Source organism: Oncorhynchus clarkii, chromosome 2 (assembly GCF_045791955.1).
Source record: "Oncorhynchus clarkii lewisi isolate Uvic-CL-2024 chromosome 2, UVic_Ocla_1.0, whole genome shotgun sequence".
Taxonomy (NCBI): Eukaryota; Metazoa; Chordata; class Actinopteri; order Salmoniformes; family Salmonidae; genus Oncorhynchus; species Oncorhynchus clarkii.
In genome coordinates, this window is record NC_092148.1 from 87,728,007 (window position 1) to 87,746,372 (window position 18,366).

The window sequence follows — 18,366 nt, forward strand, 5'->3', positions numbered from 1 at the left end:
ATGATACGTTCGCAGGAATCAGTTATGCGCAGTGCTGCGTAAAGACTATCTTTATGGGAAATGTTGTTATCCTTGTGAAAACTACAATACCCATGCGTACCAATTTATTTATCTAGCTTTATCTCGGACAGGAACCTGTGTTTACACAATGTTCTCGTTAGAAATACTCTTGAACAAGTAACGTATATAATTTTTACCGATAACTGCAAACATGAACACCATTTTTGCAGTACTTCTTGTTTTTGTTGGGTGCTGCAGCAATGTTGTGTTTCTGGAACTACTTGTAAGGTCAGTTATGAACTGAACGAATGAAGTATTGACTGCGCTAGACTAGGCTACTAGCTTCCATGGTTAAATTAGGTTCAATCTTTTCAGTATTTCTGCATTCTTTGGTTGTATAGCTAAGATGATGTTTCGCTTACATTACACTAATATATTATGTAGGCTAGCATATTTCCTACTAATTTATACGATTCATACACACTGTTAATGCATTCTGCCTTCTCCCAGAAAGTTTCCAGGATGTGGCAACATTGTGACCTTTGCTCAATTTGCCTTCATTGCATTGGAGGGGTTCATCTTCGAGACGAACTTTGGAAGAAAGAAACCAGCTATTCCAATGAGGTAGCCTAACGTCCTAATGTCTAGTTATCATTTTGTTGTCTGTCTGCGTGTCTGTCCGTCTGCCGGTCTGTCTGTCTGTATGTCTATTAAGAATGAGATGAGAAGCACAGTTTTCATTTAAACGTTGTGTTTATTTCTTCTTTATAGCAACTATGTGATCATGGTGACCATGTTCTTCACAGTCAGTGTGATCAACAACTATGCCCTCAACTTCAATATCGCTATGCCTCTGCACATGATCTTCAGATCTGTAAGTAATATCAATTTCCTTAGTCCAAATCAATTTCCTTATAGCCTAACTTTAACTCAATGTCTGATGCCTCATACCACCTATTACCATTTAAAATCTCTTATTGGTTGACTAAGTGTGTGCTTTGTGTGTCATATCTCCACAGGGATCATTAATAGCTAATATGATCCTGGGTATAATAATTCTGAAGAAAAGGTATACATCCCTGCCTAATATCTCTTGCCCTGGCAGTCTTTATATATACCCCCCCCCCCCCCCCCCCCCTCTCTTACATCACAACCCTTTAAACTCGTTTAGCATGTTAGAATGTAGATGTTGCTAAAAAGACACCCTAGAGCCATTATTTTGATAGATGAATGCTTTGCATTTCAGTTGTATTAAGTGTTGCATCATGGGAATGTGCTGCTGCTTTTGTCACTATGTTGCATGCTCAGACTTCTGTTTATAATTATGAGCTTAACTATATTTTTTATGGATCTTATAGCTAATCTGGTTATCCAAACTCTGATAGGAAGTTTCTAAAACCAGGTACTGCATCTTTTCCCCTGCAGGTATTCAATGAGTAAATATCTCTCCATAGCAATGGTGTCTCTGGGTATCTTCATATGCACCATTATGTCCGCCAGACAAGTGGTGAGGTCCTCATTAACATGTTTCTGTTCAACCACACACTTTTCTTCCATATAAAGTGCATTGTGGGTTGCAGCTTCACAGTTGTGTTGTAGCAGAGTTGTTAGTAAGATTGTTACACAGTTGTGTTGTAGCAGAGTTGTTAATCAGATTGTTACACAGTTACAACACTTTGTTACACATCTACTCTACATGTTCATAGTGAGATCTTTAGCTCAACACAGAACAACACAGAACAACGTGCTATTTAGTGACCTCTGTTTTTCCTTGTGCAGAACACAGGGGCCGAGGGCTCAGAGGACCAAGATGTTTATGCCTTCCTGCACTGGCTGCTAGGTAAGTTTGCCATGGGTGTGTACTGTTGGGTGTGTACAGGATTGATTTGACTGAGTCATCACTCTCACTCAGCCAGAAGTCTTTGTTGACTTGCATTTTTGATATTGAGATCGTTACCTGAGCCCAGACAAGTTGGGACTACCTTTTAACCGAGAACTGGCCACTTATTGTTTCAGTTGTTGACAGTTTTTATTTTTTATTTAACCTTTATTTAACCAGGCAAGTCAGTTAAGAACAAATTCTTATTTACAATGATGGCCGACCGCAGCCAAACCCGGACGATGCTGGGCCAATTGTGCGCCACCTTAAATTCTATTTGCGCCTACAGATCTCAAGTCAGAATTCCGCCCCTGGTGCATTACCTATCCAATTCCCTATTTAATGTTTACATACTAGCTGATCCCGAAGACTTCCAGGCATTGTGCTAATGCTTGATAGCATTGGTTCGTGAAACTACCTCAAACTTCCTTCATGCAGGGCACAGATATATAATGTGGTATCCACAAGTTCATCTGACTCTGGGGAGTCAAGCTAAACAAAACAAACTTCCTTCAGTGTTTGAAAAGAAATGGAACTCACTCAGCCCCAGCCTGATTCTCTGTGTGTGTGTGTGTGTGTGTGTGTGTGTGTGTGTGTGTGTGTGTGTGTGTGTGTGTGTGTGTGTGTGTGTGTGTGTGTGTGTGTGTGTGTGTGTGTGTGTGTGTGTGTGTGTGTGTGTGTGTGTGTGTGTGTGTGTGTGTGTGTGTGTGTGTGTGTGTGTGTGGTATCAGTATCTCAACCATGATCCACTTAATCTTGTTATTCTAGGAATCGCCATGTTGACCTTTGCTCTGCTCATGTCTGCGAGAATGGGCATTTTCCAGGAGACCCTGTACAAGCAGTATGGCAAACACTCCAAGGAGGCTCTCTTCTACAACGTGAGTGTCAACCAGGGCTTAGACGATACCATCAACGCGATACTCTTTAGTAACGCGGCAAGCAAACAGAACACAAAGTGGAAAATATCCCTAATGTTGTCATCATTTATTTATTTTATCAAGCTATAGCACACAATATTTGTTACATACAGCAGGTTTTTAAAGGACCAAGAGTTTTGTCTGCTTTGTGTTTTCATTTTTTTGCCTTGGAAAAAATATTGCCATAGTGGTATCATCACAGCCCTTAGCGTCAACCCCAAACTCCTGTCTGCAATGCATTTCATACCTGACAGATGCCGCACACTTCTTCAGGCAAAGTAACTAACAAAAGTGACTGTCGTGTATCCCCTGGCAAGGGAGATTAAAAAGCTTTGCTTCTCTCACCAAACATAATGCTCCACCATACAATAGCACAAAGCCTAATCCTTAACATTTGCTGCAAACAGAGTTGCTTAATTGTCAGTGTTTTGTGTGCATTGCTTGATTTGTACTGTACCTTTTATGTATGTATGTCTCTTCTCTGCACATTTAGTTTCCTCGACTCAGATTACGTTTAGACCTGGACCAAAAAAACAATTTCAATGGAGATTCTCAATTGCGGATGTTTTCTAGTTGAGGACGAGGCTTCATCTATGTCTGGGAAATCCACCTATAATCTCTGACATTGTAATATGTTTTGTTTGTTGCCCTCTCAGCACTGCTTGCCTCTTCCTGGGTTCCTGCTTCTGTCCTCAGATATCTACAACCATGGTGTCCTCTTCAGTCAAAGCAGTGAGTTAAAAGACCTTCAAATATTTGAATGAACCATGTCAACGTAACCTCATTGAGTAGAGTTTCCAAGTTAAAAATAAATAAATAAATTAGTTCCAGTTGGAGGATTCTATTCCTTCGTGATTCCCCCCAAAAAACCTCAGGGATTTCTGAACAACCTGGAAAATTAACAGAATTTTTACAACTCGAATCCTCATTCAGTGTAGTGAAAGGACTTCAAACCTCAATAATCTACGGTTAAGTTTGTTGTTGTTGTCTTTGCTGACTGAAGTCATTTATGCTTTGTTGAATCTACACTGGACAAAAATATGAATGTAACGTGTAAAATATTGTTCTGACGTTTTATGAGCTGAAATAAAAGATTCCAGAATTTTTCCATACGCACAAAAAACGTATTTCTCTCAAATGTTGTGCATGAAGTTGTTTACATCCCTCGTAGTGAGCATGTCTCCTCTGCCAAGATAATCCATCCACCTGACAGGTGTGGCATATCAAGAAGCTGATTAAACAGCATGATCATTACACAGGTGCACCTTGTGCTGGGGACAATAAAAGGAATGTCCAACAGAGCTGGTGCCAGATCATTCAATGTTCCTTTCTCTATCATAAGCGGCCTCCAATGTCCTTTAAAGAGAATTTGGCAGTACGTCCAACCGGCCTCACAACCGCAGACCACGTTTAACCACACCAGCCCAGGACTATCCACATCCGGCTTCTTCACCTGCGGGATCACCTGGACAGCTGCTGAAACTGTGGGTTTGTACAACTGAAGAATTTCTGCACAAACTGTCAGAAACCATCTCAGGGAAACTCATCTGCGTGCTCGTCGTCCTCACCAGGGTCTTGACAAGACTGCAGTTAGACTTCAGTGGGCAAATGCTCACCTTCGATGGTCACTGGCACGCTGGAGAAGTGTGCTCTTCACGGATGAATCCCAGTTTCAACTGTACCGGGCAGATGATATTTCTGATTTATGATATGAGGTTATGGTATGGGCAGGCATAAGCTACGGACAATGAACACGATTGCATTTTATCTATGGACAAATTTAATGTACAGAGATATCGTGATGAGATCCTGAGGCACATTGTCGTGCCATTCATCCGCGGCCATCACCTCATGTCTCAGCATGATAATCCACGGCCCCATGTCGCAAGGATCTGTAAACAATTCCTGGAAGTAGAAAATGGCCCAATTCTTCCATGGCCTGCATACTCACCAAACATGTCACCCATTGAGCATGTTTGGGATGCTCTGGATCGACGTGTACGACAGTGTATTCCAGTTCCCGCCAATATCCAGCAACTTCGCACAGCCATTGAAGAGGAGTGAGACAACATTCCACAGGCCACAATCAACAGCCTGATCAACTCTATGCGAAGGAGATGTATCACGCTGCATGAGGCAAATGAATGGTGGTCACACCAGATGCTGATTGGTTTTCTGATCCACGCCCCTACCTATTTTTTAAGGTAACTGTGACCAACAGATGCATATCTGTATTCAGAGTCATGTGAAATCCATAGATTAGGGCCTAATGAATTGATTTCAGTTAACTGATTTCCTTATATGAACTGTAACTCAGTAAAACCGTTGAAATTGTTGCATGTTGCATTTATATTTTTGTTCAGTGTGTGTGTGCGTGTGTGTGTACAGTACCAGTCAAAAGTTTGGACACGCACACCTATTATTTTCAAGGATTTTTCTTTATTTGTACTATTTTCTACATTGTAGAATAATAGTGAAGACATCACAACTATGGAATAACACATATGGAATCATGTAGTAACCAAAAAACTGTTAAACAAATCAAAATATATTTTAGATTCTTCAAAGTAGCCGCCCTTTGCCTTGACAGCTTTGCACACTCTTGGCATTCTCTCAACCAGCTTCACCTGGAATGCTTTTCCAACAGTCTTGAAGGAGTTCCCACATATGCTGAGCACTTGTTGGCTGCTTTTCCTTGACTGCGGTCCAACTCATCACAAACCATCTCAATTGGGTTGAGGTCAGGTGATTGTGGAGGCCAGGTCATCTGATGCAGCACTCCATCACTCTCCTTCTTGGTCAAATAGCCCTTACACAGCCTGGAGGTGTGTTGAGTCATTGTCCTGTTGAAAAACAAATGAAAGCGCAAACCAGATGGGATGGTGTATCGCTGCAGAATGCTGTGGTAGCCATGCTGGTTAAGTGTGCCTTGAAATCTAAATAAAACACAGCCAGTGTCACCAGAAAAGCACCATCACACCTCCTCCTCCATGCTTCACGGTGAGAACCACACATGCCAAGATCATCCATTCACCTTCTCTGCGTCACACAAAAACACGGCGGTTGGAATCAAAATCTTACATTTGGACTCATCAGACCAAAGGACAGATATCCACTGGTCTAATGTCCATTGCTCGTGTTTCTTGCCCTAAGAAAGTCACTTCTTCTTATTGGTGTCCTTTTAGTAGTGGTTTCTGTGCAGTAATTCGACCATGAAGGCCTGATTCACGCAGTCACCTCTGAACAGTTGATGTTGAGATGTGTCTGTTACTTGAACTCTGTGAAGCATTTATTTGGGCTGCAAATTCTGAGGCAGGTAACTCTCTAATGAACTTATCCTCTGCAGCAGAGGTAACTCTGGGTCTTCCTTTCCTGTGGCGGTCCTCATGAGAGCCAGTTTCATCATAGCGCTTGATGGCTTTTGCGACTGCACTTGAAGAAACTTTCAAAGTTCTTGAAATGTGTTGGATTGACTGAACTTCATGTCTTAAAGTAATGCTTATTTGAGCTGTTCTTGCCATAATATGGACTTGGTATTTTACCAAATAGGGCAATATTCTGTATACCACCCCTACCTTGTCAAAACACAACTGATTGGCTCAAACGCATTAAGAAGGAAAGAAATTCCTCAAATTATCTTTTAACTTTGCACACCTGTTAATTGACATGCATTCCAGGTGATGACCTCATGATCTGGTTGAGAGAATGTGAAGAGTGTGCAAAGCTGTCATCAAGGCAAAGGGTGGCTACTTTGAAGAATCTCATATAAAATATATTTTGATTTGTTTAACACTTTTTTGGTTAATACATGATTCCATATGTGTCATTTCATATGTCTCCACTACTATTCTATAATGTAGAGAATAGTACAAATAAAGAAAAACCCTTGAATGAGTAGGTGTGTCCAAACTTTTGACTGGTTCTGTGTGTATGTTTTTTATATACAGCCTTGGCCAAATGTTTTGAGAATGACACAAATATTAATTTCCACAAAGTTTGCTGCTTCAGTGTCTTTAGATATTTTTGTCAGATGTCACTATGGAATACTGAAGTGTAATTACAAGCATTTCATAAGTGTCAAAGGCTTTTATTAACAATTACATGAAGTTGATGCAAAGAGTCAGTGTTGACCCTTATTTTTCAAGACCTCTGCAATCCGCCCTGGCATGCTGTCAATTAACTTCTGGGCCACATCCTGACTGATGGCAGCCCATTCTTGCTTGGAGTTTGTCAGAATTTGTGGGGTTTTGTTTGTCCACCCGCCTCTTGAGGATTGACCACAAGTTCTCAATGAGATTAAGGTCTAGGGAGTTTCCTGGCAATGGACCCAAAACATTGATGTTTTGTTCCCCGAGCCACTTAGTTATCACTTTTGCCTTATGGCAAGGTGCTCCATCATGCTGGAATAGGCATTGTTCATCACCAAACTGTTTCTGGATGGTTGGGAGAAGTTGCTCTCGGAGGATGTGTTGGTACCATTCTTTATTCATGGCTTTGTTCTTAGGCAAAATTGTGAGTGAGCCCACTCCCTTGGCTGAGAAGCAACCCCACACATGAATGGTCTCAGGATGCTTTACTGTTGTCATGACACAGGACTGATGGTAGCGCTCACCTTGTCTTCTCCGGACAAGCTTTTTTTCGGATGCCCCAAACAATCGGAAAGGGGATTTATCAGCTGGTCCTTTTGTGGCAGGGCTGAAATGCAGTGGAAATGTTTTTTGGGGATTCAGTTCATTTGCATGGCAAACAGGGACTTTGCAATTAATTGCAATTCATCTGATCACTCTTCATAACATTCTGGAGTATATGTAAATTGCCATCGTCCAAACTGAGGCAGCAGACTTTGTGAAAATTAATATTTGTGTCATTCTCAATAGTTTTGGCCACGACTGTGTGTGTATATGTGTGTGTGTGTATATATATATATATATATATATATATATATATATGATAGTAAAGAAGTGACTTTGCATGTCTGTTGGAGTCTTTCTTGTAATATCATGTTGAGTTCTTGTCCTGTTGTCCTTTTGTTGTGCTGTAGCCTAAATGTAATTTGTCTTCCAGCTCCTGTAGAGGTTCCTGTGATTGGCCAGGCTGTTCCAGTGATGTGGCTATACCTGCTGATTAACGTAATCACACAGTATCCTTGATCAAATCAAATTGCATTTGTCACATGCGCAGAATACCGTGAAAAGTAACACAAAGTAACAATAACGAGGCTATGTACAGGGGGTACAGGTTAGTCGAGGTAATTTGAACAGGATTCAGTGTTAGTCCTGTATTGACGCTTTGCCCTTTTGTTGGTTCATCTAAAGGGGGATAGCAGGATTTCTTATAAGCGTCCAGATTAGTCTCCCGCTCCTTGAAAGTGGCAGCTCTTTAGCTCGGTGCGGATGTTGCCTGTAATCAATGGCTTCTGGTTGGGATATATACGTACGGTCACTGTGGGGATGACGTTGTTGATGCACTTATTGATGAAGCCGGTGACGGAGGTGGTATACTGCTCAATGCCATTGGGATGAATCCCGGAACATATTCCAGTGAAACAGTCCTGTAGCATCCGCATCATCTGACAACTTCCGTATTGAGCGAGTCACTGGTACTTCCTGCCTTAATTTTTGCTTGTAAGCAGGAATCAAGAGGATATAATTATGGTCAGATTTGCCTAATTGAGGGAGAGCTTTGTATGTGTCTCTGTGTGTGGAGTAAAGGTGGTCTAGAGTTTTTTTTCCCCCCTCTGGTTGCACATGTGACATGCTGGTAGAAATGATGTAAAACGGATTTAAGTTTGCCTTCATTAATATTAGACATTGTGCAACAGCTGTTGATGAAAAATAGACACACACCCCCACCCCTCGTCTTACCAGATGTAGCTGTTCTGTGCTGCCATTGCTAGGAAAACCCAGCCAAATGTATATTATCCGTGTCTTCGTTCAGCTACGACTCGGTGAAACATAAGATATTACAGTTTTTAATGTCCCGTTGGTAGGATAGTCTTGAACAGAGATCATCCAGTTTATTCTCCAGTGATTGCACGTCAGCCAATAGAACGGGTGGTAGAGGCGGAAAACCCACTCGCCGACAAATTCTAACAAGGCACCGCGATCTCCGCCCCCTCTATTTCCGTATCTTTTCTTCACGCGAATATCTTGGATTTGTGCCTGGTCTCGGAGAAGCAGTATATCCTTTGCGTCAGAATAATTAAAGAAAATATCTTTGTCCAGTTCAAGGTGATTAATCGCTGTTCAGATGTCCAGAAGCTCTTTTCGGTCATAAGAGACGGTAGCAGCAACATTATGTACAAAATAAGTTACAAACAATGTGATAAAAAAAACACACAAAATGGCACAGTTGGTTTGGAGCCTGTAAAACTGCAGCCATCCCCTCCGGTGTCATTCTTTTACAGTATTATTGCAATTGTTTTATTTGTTTTTAAAGTACACCTAAAGACGAAACATAATGGACAGTAACAAAACATTAAGGACAAAAACCTCAGAAAAGTGTCCTCACAGGGCTTCACTCACATCACAAAACTCTTACTTGAAACACTTTGTGTGTAGTCACAGAACACAAATGGGCATAATTGGTGGGGAATTCATCCCACTGTAAACTAATTCAATTAGTGTAGAGATTGATTTTATACAGCTGTAAGAACAGCACACTATTGCTCTCTGCATACTAGAAGACTATGAACATTCACCTTAAACATGTATGACTGTATATAGTACTCATGCAAGGATATAGAAGAGCCCCCCCTCCCCAAAAAAAGCATAACATTTTTATTAAACACATATCATCATCACCCTCTTGCAGTCCTTCACCTTCTCCTCAGATACGTGTGTATCCGCGGCGTGTTCATCCTGACCACAGAGTGTGCCTCTCTCACTGTGACCCTGGTGGTCACACTGAGGAAGTTCATCAGCCTCATCTTCTCCATCCTCTACTTCAAGAACCCCTTCACCGCCTGGCACTGGGTGGGCACTGCCGTCGTCTTCCTGGGCACCCTGATTTACACGGAGGTCTGGACTAGCGTCCGCATGGCACTGAGAGGAAAAGAAGAGCTGAAAGAGAAGAAGGCGGAGTGATACACAGCACTGACGTATCACTCAATGACTGATTTCACTTAATCTTTCCTCAATTCCTTGCATCCTCTCTCCTTGCCTCATTCTCAAAACACATTGGAGAAGAAGGTCTATGGAGGGACCTGAGAAATTCTCTTCCAATATGATTGAAAAGTAGTAGAGGAGAGAGGATGCGAGGAAATGTCGAAAAGAGAAATTAAGATAGAGCCAATGTCACGAGAGGGCCTATGGCAGCACTGTTGTGTGTGTGTGTGTGTGTGTACTGTATTTGTTGTAGGTGTGCTCCCCCCTTCTCTCTCTGCTGCAGTTGCAGTGGGACCACGTCTGTTTTTAATAGGATCATAATTCTGTATTTTTTAGTAAGGATTTTCCTATTTCCTTAGAAAAGATGGCTTTCCAATAGGCTTCCTGCCTAACCCATTTTTAAGGACATCACCTAACAGTGGAGGTTGCTGAGGGGAGGACGGCTCATAAGAATAGCTGGAATGGCGTGAATGAACAGGCATCAAACGCATGGAAAACAGACCATTCCACTATTCTGCTCCAGCCATTACCACGAGTCCGTTCTCCCCAATTAAGGTGACACCAACCCTCTGTGCTAGACAAACACTACAGTACTTATTGACCAAATAAGCCAAGGCAAGCTAAAATTAAAATAAAAAAAACACATATATAATAATTATAATAAAAAATACATATTTGTCCTCTGAAGACAAAGGGATTCATAAAAAATAAAATAAGGCAAGCTATTGTGAAACTGAAACCGTACTGTTCTGTTAATTTTGTTTGGTGAAAACTATTTATTTAACTAAATATGAGGTTGGGGATATTCTGATCTGTGTGTTAATAGTGAGTTGACAAACCACTTCATCAACAGATATTGATGGGACACAAGTGAAACGTGTTATGTTAATGTTTTGTGATACTTGTTCATGTTTTATTTGAGGAATATCTCATTAGGAAACTGTTTGTCCTATCAAAGTAGTACTTGGCAGGACCAGTAACTTTGTCATGAAAAACATCAATGTGAAAAACCATGCAAATGCATTTTTATTTTAAAACATTTTCCTACATTCTAGAATCATTACACCATCCATTCTCTATCTACTGAAATGGCATTGTATTATATAGTTTCCATATATTACATTTCTCTGTACGTATATTTTCATAACATGAGTCCCTGATAATGGGACATACTGTACTTCTTACGTCATAGTTTCCGTGAAAATGAAGACCAATGGAAAGGGGTATTGTTCAAGACGCCTTTTCTCAGCCAATAGAAATTACCAATAAACATTACTCAGAAGTGGGAAGGGCAGGTACTTGCGGTTGTGTTTGTATCGGAGCTGTGAGATTAAACTGGGCGGCGTGTTCTCGGTCCAAAGACCCACGTTGTGGTACAAGATTTACACCAAACCTACCTGCACATTTCTCAATACAATTTTAGGCACTCTGTCTGTACGAAGAGGATGGGAGGCAACAGCAGCAGCCACGTCTCGTATGAAGACGACCACGTTACTTTTGTGAAGGGCATTCGGGTGAGTGAGCAATGAGATACAAAGTTTATGTAACCTAAAAACATGCAATAATGTTACGCGCACTTACTCATTAGTTACAGAAAACCGTATAATTTCAGTTATGTTGCATTTATTTTTGTCGAATGTCGATATCATGCCAAAATACTGAAACGCACCACATTCGTGAAAAACATCGATGCATAGGCTTCTTCCAACAGCCTCATCAGCACGTTCACTTTCCAAGTAAATCAAAATCTATGTATTTTCATAAGCGGGCAAACAGACAGTTTTTACACATTGCACAACCATTTGATTTGAAAACAATGTGCTGCTACGCTCCCCCAAATTGCCCAGGCCTTTTCTAATTTGGGGAAAAGTCCGTCCCCGCCCTCCATCCTCTCTCCTCCGTGACCCCCCCCCCCCCTTTTAAATCGTTTGCAGTCGGGAGTGCAGTGTATGCTGCAAATACTGCAGTAATTTCGCAATGTAACAGCAGTTACAATTAGATTTTGGACTGTATTTGTCACATGCACAGAATACAACAGGCGAAGACATGACCGTGAAATGCTTACTTAGGAGCCCAACAATGCAGTTTTTTTTAAGTAAGAAAAAAATTGCTAAATAAACTAGAAAAAATAGTAACACTATAAAATAACGAGGTTATATACCGAGTCAATGTGCAGTGGTACTGGTTAGTCAAGGTAATTGAGGTAATATGTTGGTAGGGGTAAAGTGACTAAGCATAGAGAATAGCAGCAGCATTTGTGAAGGAATGTCTGTCAGTGTAGTGTGTGTGTGTGGTTGGAGTCCAGTGAGTTGACATCAAGTCTGTGCAAGAGAGTCGGTGCAAAAAATTATAATAAAATAGGGGGGGCAATGCAAATAGTCCAGGTTGCTATTTTATTAACTATTCAGCAGTCTTCTGGCTTGGGGGTAGAAGCTGTTAAGGAACCTTTTGGTCCCAGACTTGGTGCTCCGGTATTGCTTGCCGTGCGGTAGCAGAGAAAACACTCTGACTTGGGTGGCTGGAGTTTCAGAACATTTTTAGGGCCTTCCTCTGACACCCCCTGGAAGCTCGCCCCCGGTGATGTACTGGGCCGTACGCACTACCATCTGTATCACCTTGTGGTCAGATGCCAAGCAGTTGCCATACCAAGCGGTGATGATGCAGCTGTATAACTTTTTGAGGAGTTGATGTCACGCCATGCCTAATATTTTCAGCCTCCTGAAGGGGAATAGACGTCACTGTGCCCTCTTCACGACTGTGTTGGTGTGTTTGAACTAGAGGTCGACTGACTATGATTTTTCAACGCCGATACCGATTTATTGGAGGACCAAAAAAAGCAGATACCGATAAATCGGACAATTAAAAAAATATATTTAAAAAACTATTTTTATTTATATAGTTGTAATAGTGACAATTACAACAATACTGAATGAACAATGAACACTTTAAAAAAAAATAACTTAATATAATGCATAAAATCAATTTAGTCTCAAATAATGAAATGTGTTCAATTTGGTTTAAATAATGCAGAAACAGTGTTGGAGAAGAAAGTAAAAGTGCAATATGTGCCATGTAAAAAAGCTACCGTTAAGTTCCTTGCTCAGAACATGAGAACATATGAAAGCTGGTGGTTCCTTTTAACATGAGTCTTGGCAAAAGCTGCTGGCAAACGGAGGAAAGTGTGGTTTGAATGAATGATTTAGAGCCTGCTGCTGCCTACCACCTCTCAGCCAGACTGCTATATCAAATCATAGACTTAATTATAATATAATAAACACACAAATACGAGCCTTATGTCATTAATATGGTCAAATCCGGAAACGATAATTTCGAAAACACAACGTTTATTCTTTCAGTGAAATACGCAACTGTTCTGTATTTTATCTAACGGGTGGAAACCCTAAGTCTAAATATTGCTGTTACATTGCACAACCTTCAATGTTATGCCATAATTATGTAAAATTATGGCAAATTACGGTCTTCACACAGTTCGCAACGAGCCAGGCGACCCAAACTGCTGCATGTAGCCTGACTCTGATTACACTCAGCGCAAGATAAGTGACACAGGACACGCTCGTTAAACTAGTAATATCATCTACCATGTGTAGTGAACTAGTGATTATGTTAAGATTGATTAATATTTATAAGATAAGTTTAATGCTAGCTAGCAACTTACCATGGCTCCTTGCTGCCTGCACTCACGTAACAGGTGGTCAGCCTGCCACGCAGTCTCCTCGTGGATTGCAATATAATCGGCGTCCAAAAATGCTGATTACCGATTTGTTATGAAAACTTGAAATCGGCACTAATTAATTGGCCATTATGATTAATCGGTCGATCTCTAGTTTGGACCGCGATAGGTCCTTAGTGATGTGGACACCAAGGAACTTGAAGCTCTCAACCCGCTCCACTACAGCCCTGTCGATGTGAAAGGGGGCGTGGTCGGCCATCCTTTTCCTGTAGTCCACAATCAGCTCCTTTTGTTTTATTCACGTTGAGGGAGAGCTTGTTGTCCTGGCACCACACTGCCAGGTCTCTCTACTCCCTATAGGCTGTCTCATCGTCGTCTGTGATCAGTCTTACCTCGTCATAGCCACGTGGTCGTGGGTGAACAGGGAGTACAGAAGGGGATTAAGCACTGTGGTGGAAGAGTTGTTTTATTTTCCACAACAGCACGTACCACTGAGGGGCCCCCGTGTTGAGGATCGGCGTGGGAGATGTGTTGTTGCCTACCCTCACCACCTGGGGGTGGCTCGTCCCAAGGTCCTTAGCTTAGTGATGAGCTTGGAGGGCTCTATGGTGTTGAAAGATGAGCTGTAGTCAATGAACAGCATTCTCACATACACTATATATACAGTGGGGCAAAAAAGTATTTAGTCAAACACCAATTGTGCAAGTTCTCCCACTTAAAAAAATGAGAGGCCTGTAATTTTCAACATAGGTACATTTCAACTATGACAGACAAAATGAGAAAAACAATTCCAGAAAATCACATTGTAGGATTTTTAATTAATTAATTTGCAAATTATGGTGGAAAATAAGTATTTGGTCACCTACAAACAAGCAAGATTTCTGGCTCTCACAAACCTGTAACTTCTTCTTTAAGAGGCTCCTCTGTCCTCCACTCGTTACCTGTATTAATGGCACCTATTTGAACTTGTTGTCAGTATAAAAGACACCTGTCCACAACCTCAAACAGTCACACTCCAAACTCCACTATGGCCAAGACCAAAGAGCTGTCAAAGGACACCAGAAACAAAATTGTAGACCTGCACCAGGCTGGGAAGACTGAATCTGCAATAGGTAAGCAGCTTGGTTTGAAGAAATCAACTGTGGGAGCAATTATTAGGAAATGGAAGACATACAAGACCACTGATAATCTCCCTCGATATGGGGTTCCACGCAAGATCTCACCCCGTGGGGTCAAAATGATCACAAGAACAGTGAGCAAAAATCCCAGAACCACACGGGGGGACCTAGTGAATGACCTGCAGAGAGCTGGGACCAAAGTAACAAAGCCTACCATCAGTAACAGAGAATAGCCTTAATGAAGAGCTCAGTGACTTTCAATGTGGCACTGTCATAGGATGCACCTTTCCAACAAGTCAGTTTGTCAAATTTCTAGGCCACACAAGCCACAGAACGGGACCGCCTGTCATCCGTTTCATTAGTCACTACTGAGTTCCAAACTGCCTCTGGAAGCAACATCAATCTGTCGGGAGTGTCATGAAATGGCCGAGCAGCCGTACGCAAGCCTGAGAATACCAATGCTAAGCATCGGCTGTAGTGTTGTAAGGTGCGCCACCATTAGACTCTGGAGCAGTGTGCGTTCTCTGGAGTGATGAATCATGCTTCACCATCTGGAAGTCCGGCGGACAAATCTGGGTTTGGTGGATGCCAGGAGAACCTGCCCCAATGCATAGTGCCAACTGTAAAGTTTGGTGGAGGATGGATAATGGTCTGGGGCGTTTTATCATGGTTCGGGCTAGGCCTCTTAGTTCCATTGAAGGAAAATCTCAACGCTACAGCATACAATGACATTCTAGACGATTCTGTGCTTCCAACTTTGTGGCAACAGTTTGAGGAAGGCCCTTCCCTGTTTCAGGATAACAATGCCCCCATGCATAAATGGTTTGTTGAGGTCGATGTGGAAGAACTTGACCAACCTCCACAGAGTCCTGACCTCAACCCCATCAAACACCTTTGGGATGAATTGGAATGCAGAGTCCGAGCCAGGCCAACATCAGTGCCCGACTTCACTAATGCTCTTGTAGCTGAATGAAAGCAAGTCCCTGCAGCAATGTTCCAACATCTAGTGGAAAGCCTTCCCAGAAGAGTGGAGGACTTGATGTAATGGCATCACAGGGGACCAACTCCATATTAATGCCCATGATTTTGAACGAGATGTTCATGTAGTCTAGGTGTTTATTTTATCCAGGTGGGAAAGGGCAGTGTGGAGTGTAATAGAGATTACACAATCTGTAGATCTGTTGGGGCGGTATGCGAATTGAAGAGGGTCCAAGGCTTCTGGGAGGATGGTGTTGATGTGAGCCATGACCAGCCTTTCAAAGCATTTCAAATAGAAGTTTGGTAATAGTTAGGTTGTTACGAATGCACTGATATAAGTGGACGCACATAGTATTTCGGCAACCTTGGGAAAAAATGACTTTATATTGGAGTTGTGCCTGTTGACAGGTGACTCATGGGTATAACCTGTTTTAGCATGGACATTGCCATTGAGGGCTTCCGACATTTTTAAAATAGTCAACTGGGTGGGGATTGCTCCCAACTCATAGGAATCAGCCAATGAAGAAGAAGAAAGCACGGGCTGTCACAGACGCTATGATGGCACAGACATAAAGATGAGTGCTCTATCTCTGTGGCCTGTTTACACGCGTATCTGCCCTCGCATTGACTAGAATGGTCCAACCTGATATCGCTTTCTCCCGCCAGCCTTCTATCTTTGAGGACATGTATTTCCATTGTTGGAGCGGTCACTCAACTATCTTGTCAATACAAAAGACAATCTTTGGTGTCAATTCATTAGTAGGCAAATGGAAGACTGTCCTCCCCTCCTCGATATCCTCCTTTTGGCGAAGAAGCAGAAGTGTATCCTCCTAGAGTCCTTCACAGAATAGTTTTGCTATCTGCAACACACCCCTTGAATTAGCTATTGTTTTCTCAAAGGAGAAAAGCATGCAAACATTTAAAAACAACGTATCCTTTTATCTGCTAAATGTCTAGCACAACGAGCTACCTTTTTGTTTTCATCACTTTATACATTTTTATTTTGGACATCTATCCTGTACATCTATGCTGGGGCGGCACGGTAGCCTAGTGGTTAGAGCGTTGGGCCAGTAACCGGAAGGTTGCAAGTTCAAATCCCAGAGCTGTCGTTCTGCCCCTGAACAAGCACTGTTCCACTGTTAACCCACATCCCTAGGCCGTCATTGAAAATAAGAATTTGTTCTTAACTGACTTGCCTGGTTAAATAAAGGTAAAATAAAGATAATTTGCCCGAGGATGCGCAATTGGAGAAGGAGATTCATACAAGCGTATTTTTGTCCACTCTCCTTGATTACCTTTTGACCTTTCTCTCAAAATGGGAATGGGAATGGAGGAGCGAGGACCCAAGAGTTGAGCAAATCTAATTGAGAAAGTTCCCTGTCTTTACAGGGTGTAAGCTTGTGCACGTCTTTGCAGGAGCTGGTGGGAGGGGGGGTGTGCTATGCCAATATAAGCTATCACTGTTAGTTGATTTACATGGCACACAAATCTAATTGTATTATCTTTAGTATGGTCTAGTGCTGTGTTTCTAGAATAAATATTATGCCTGATGATTGTTGAACTTTTGCCTTCTTTCCCTGACAGCTGACTGACAAAGTCATCAATCGAATGAGAGAGGAGTGCCAGGCCCAGAAGGTTGTCCATCCTCGCTCACAGCAGAATGGACCTGCTTCCACGCTCTCAACAGAACCTGTGGTCCCTGTGTCCACACCGGCCCCCACAGTCGATCATTTGGTCCCCCTTCTGGTCTCCCCTTCCCTGTTTATCCCCACAGCCCCTCCACCTGCGGTCCTACCAACACCTCCGTCTCCCCCTGTTCAGCCAGTAAAGCTTACTCCTCCACCTCCTGTCACATTTGTCTCTGCTCCCTGTCCACCTGCAGCCCTACCCACACCTCCCTGTCCAACTGCGACCCTACCCACACCTCCCTGTCCACCTGCGGCCCTACCCACACCTCCCTGTCCACCTGCGGCCCTACCCACACCTCCCTGTCCACCTGCGGCCCTACCCACACCTCCCTGTCCACCTGCGGCCCTACCCACGCCTCCCTGTCCACCTAAGGAATCGATAGTCCGAGCTCCAGCTGTTGAACCTATTGTTCCACCTCTAGATTCCAAAGTGCTTCCTCAAGGGGCAGAACCAATACTTCCTCTGGTGCCTTTAGAACCTATAGCGCCATCTTTGGCCCCATCTCCACCAATAGAAGAACCAGTACCCGTACTCCTATGTACCCCTACCACTGAGGAACCTGTAGTTCTTCCAACACTAGCTGAACCTATTGTCCCACTTGTCCCTATAGAACCCGTAGTACCACCTAAGCCTGTGAAACCTGTGGTTCTAGCTTCTCCAGCTGTGGCACCAATTGTGCTGCCTCCAGTGGTTGAATCTGTTGTCCAACATCACCCTGTAGAACAGGTAGACCCACTTACCCCTGACCCTTCACCTGTTGAAGCTATTGTCCTGCCACCTGTTGTGGTTGAGGAAATAGCAACACCTACCCTCGTAGAACCGGTAGTCCTGCCACCTGTTGTGGAATCTGTCACCATTACGACACCAGTTGTTGTTGAAGAGGTTGCCCTACCCACACGTCCACCTGTAGAGCCCCTGCCTGTCTCTACTCCTCCGCCTGTTGCAGAACCTCCACCTCCCCCAGTCCTAGCACCTATCCCAGAGCCTA

At 42.7% G+C, this 18,366-nt stretch overlaps 1 protein-coding gene across 1 annotated transcript; it reads left to right on the forward strand.

Moving 5' to 3' along the window:
• The first annotated feature begins 93 nt into the window (after positions 1-93).
• On the forward strand, positions 94-11,198 carry LOC139375667 (solute carrier family 35 member B4). Its single transcript, XM_071117474.1, has 10 exons — positions 94-288; positions 511-624; positions 772-874; positions 1,020-1,069; positions 1,426-1,507; positions 1,780-1,840; positions 2,648-2,757; positions 3,453-3,528; positions 7,861-7,936; positions 9,629-11,198. Exons 1-10 carry the CDS (start codon positions 212-214, stop codon positions 9,879-9,881), a joined length of 1,002 nt encoding a protein of 333 aa, XP_070973575.1. The 5' UTR covers positions 94-211; the 3' UTR covers positions 9,882-11,198.
• Positions 11,199-18,366: the final 7,168 nt, after the last annotated feature.

Coding starts and splice junctions, on each gene's coding strand:
- LOC139375667 (XM_071117474.1), top strand. CDS start 212: ATGAACACCATTTTTGCAGTACTTCTTGTTTTTGTTGGGTGCTGCAGC. Junction 289..510: donor TTTCTGGAACTACTTGTAAG/GTCAGTTATGAA, acceptor GCCTTCTCCCAG/AAAGTTTCCAGGATGTGGCA. Junction 625..771: donor AAACCAGCTATTCCAATGAG/GTAGCCTAACGT, acceptor TCTTCTTTATAG/CAACTATGTGATCATGGTGA.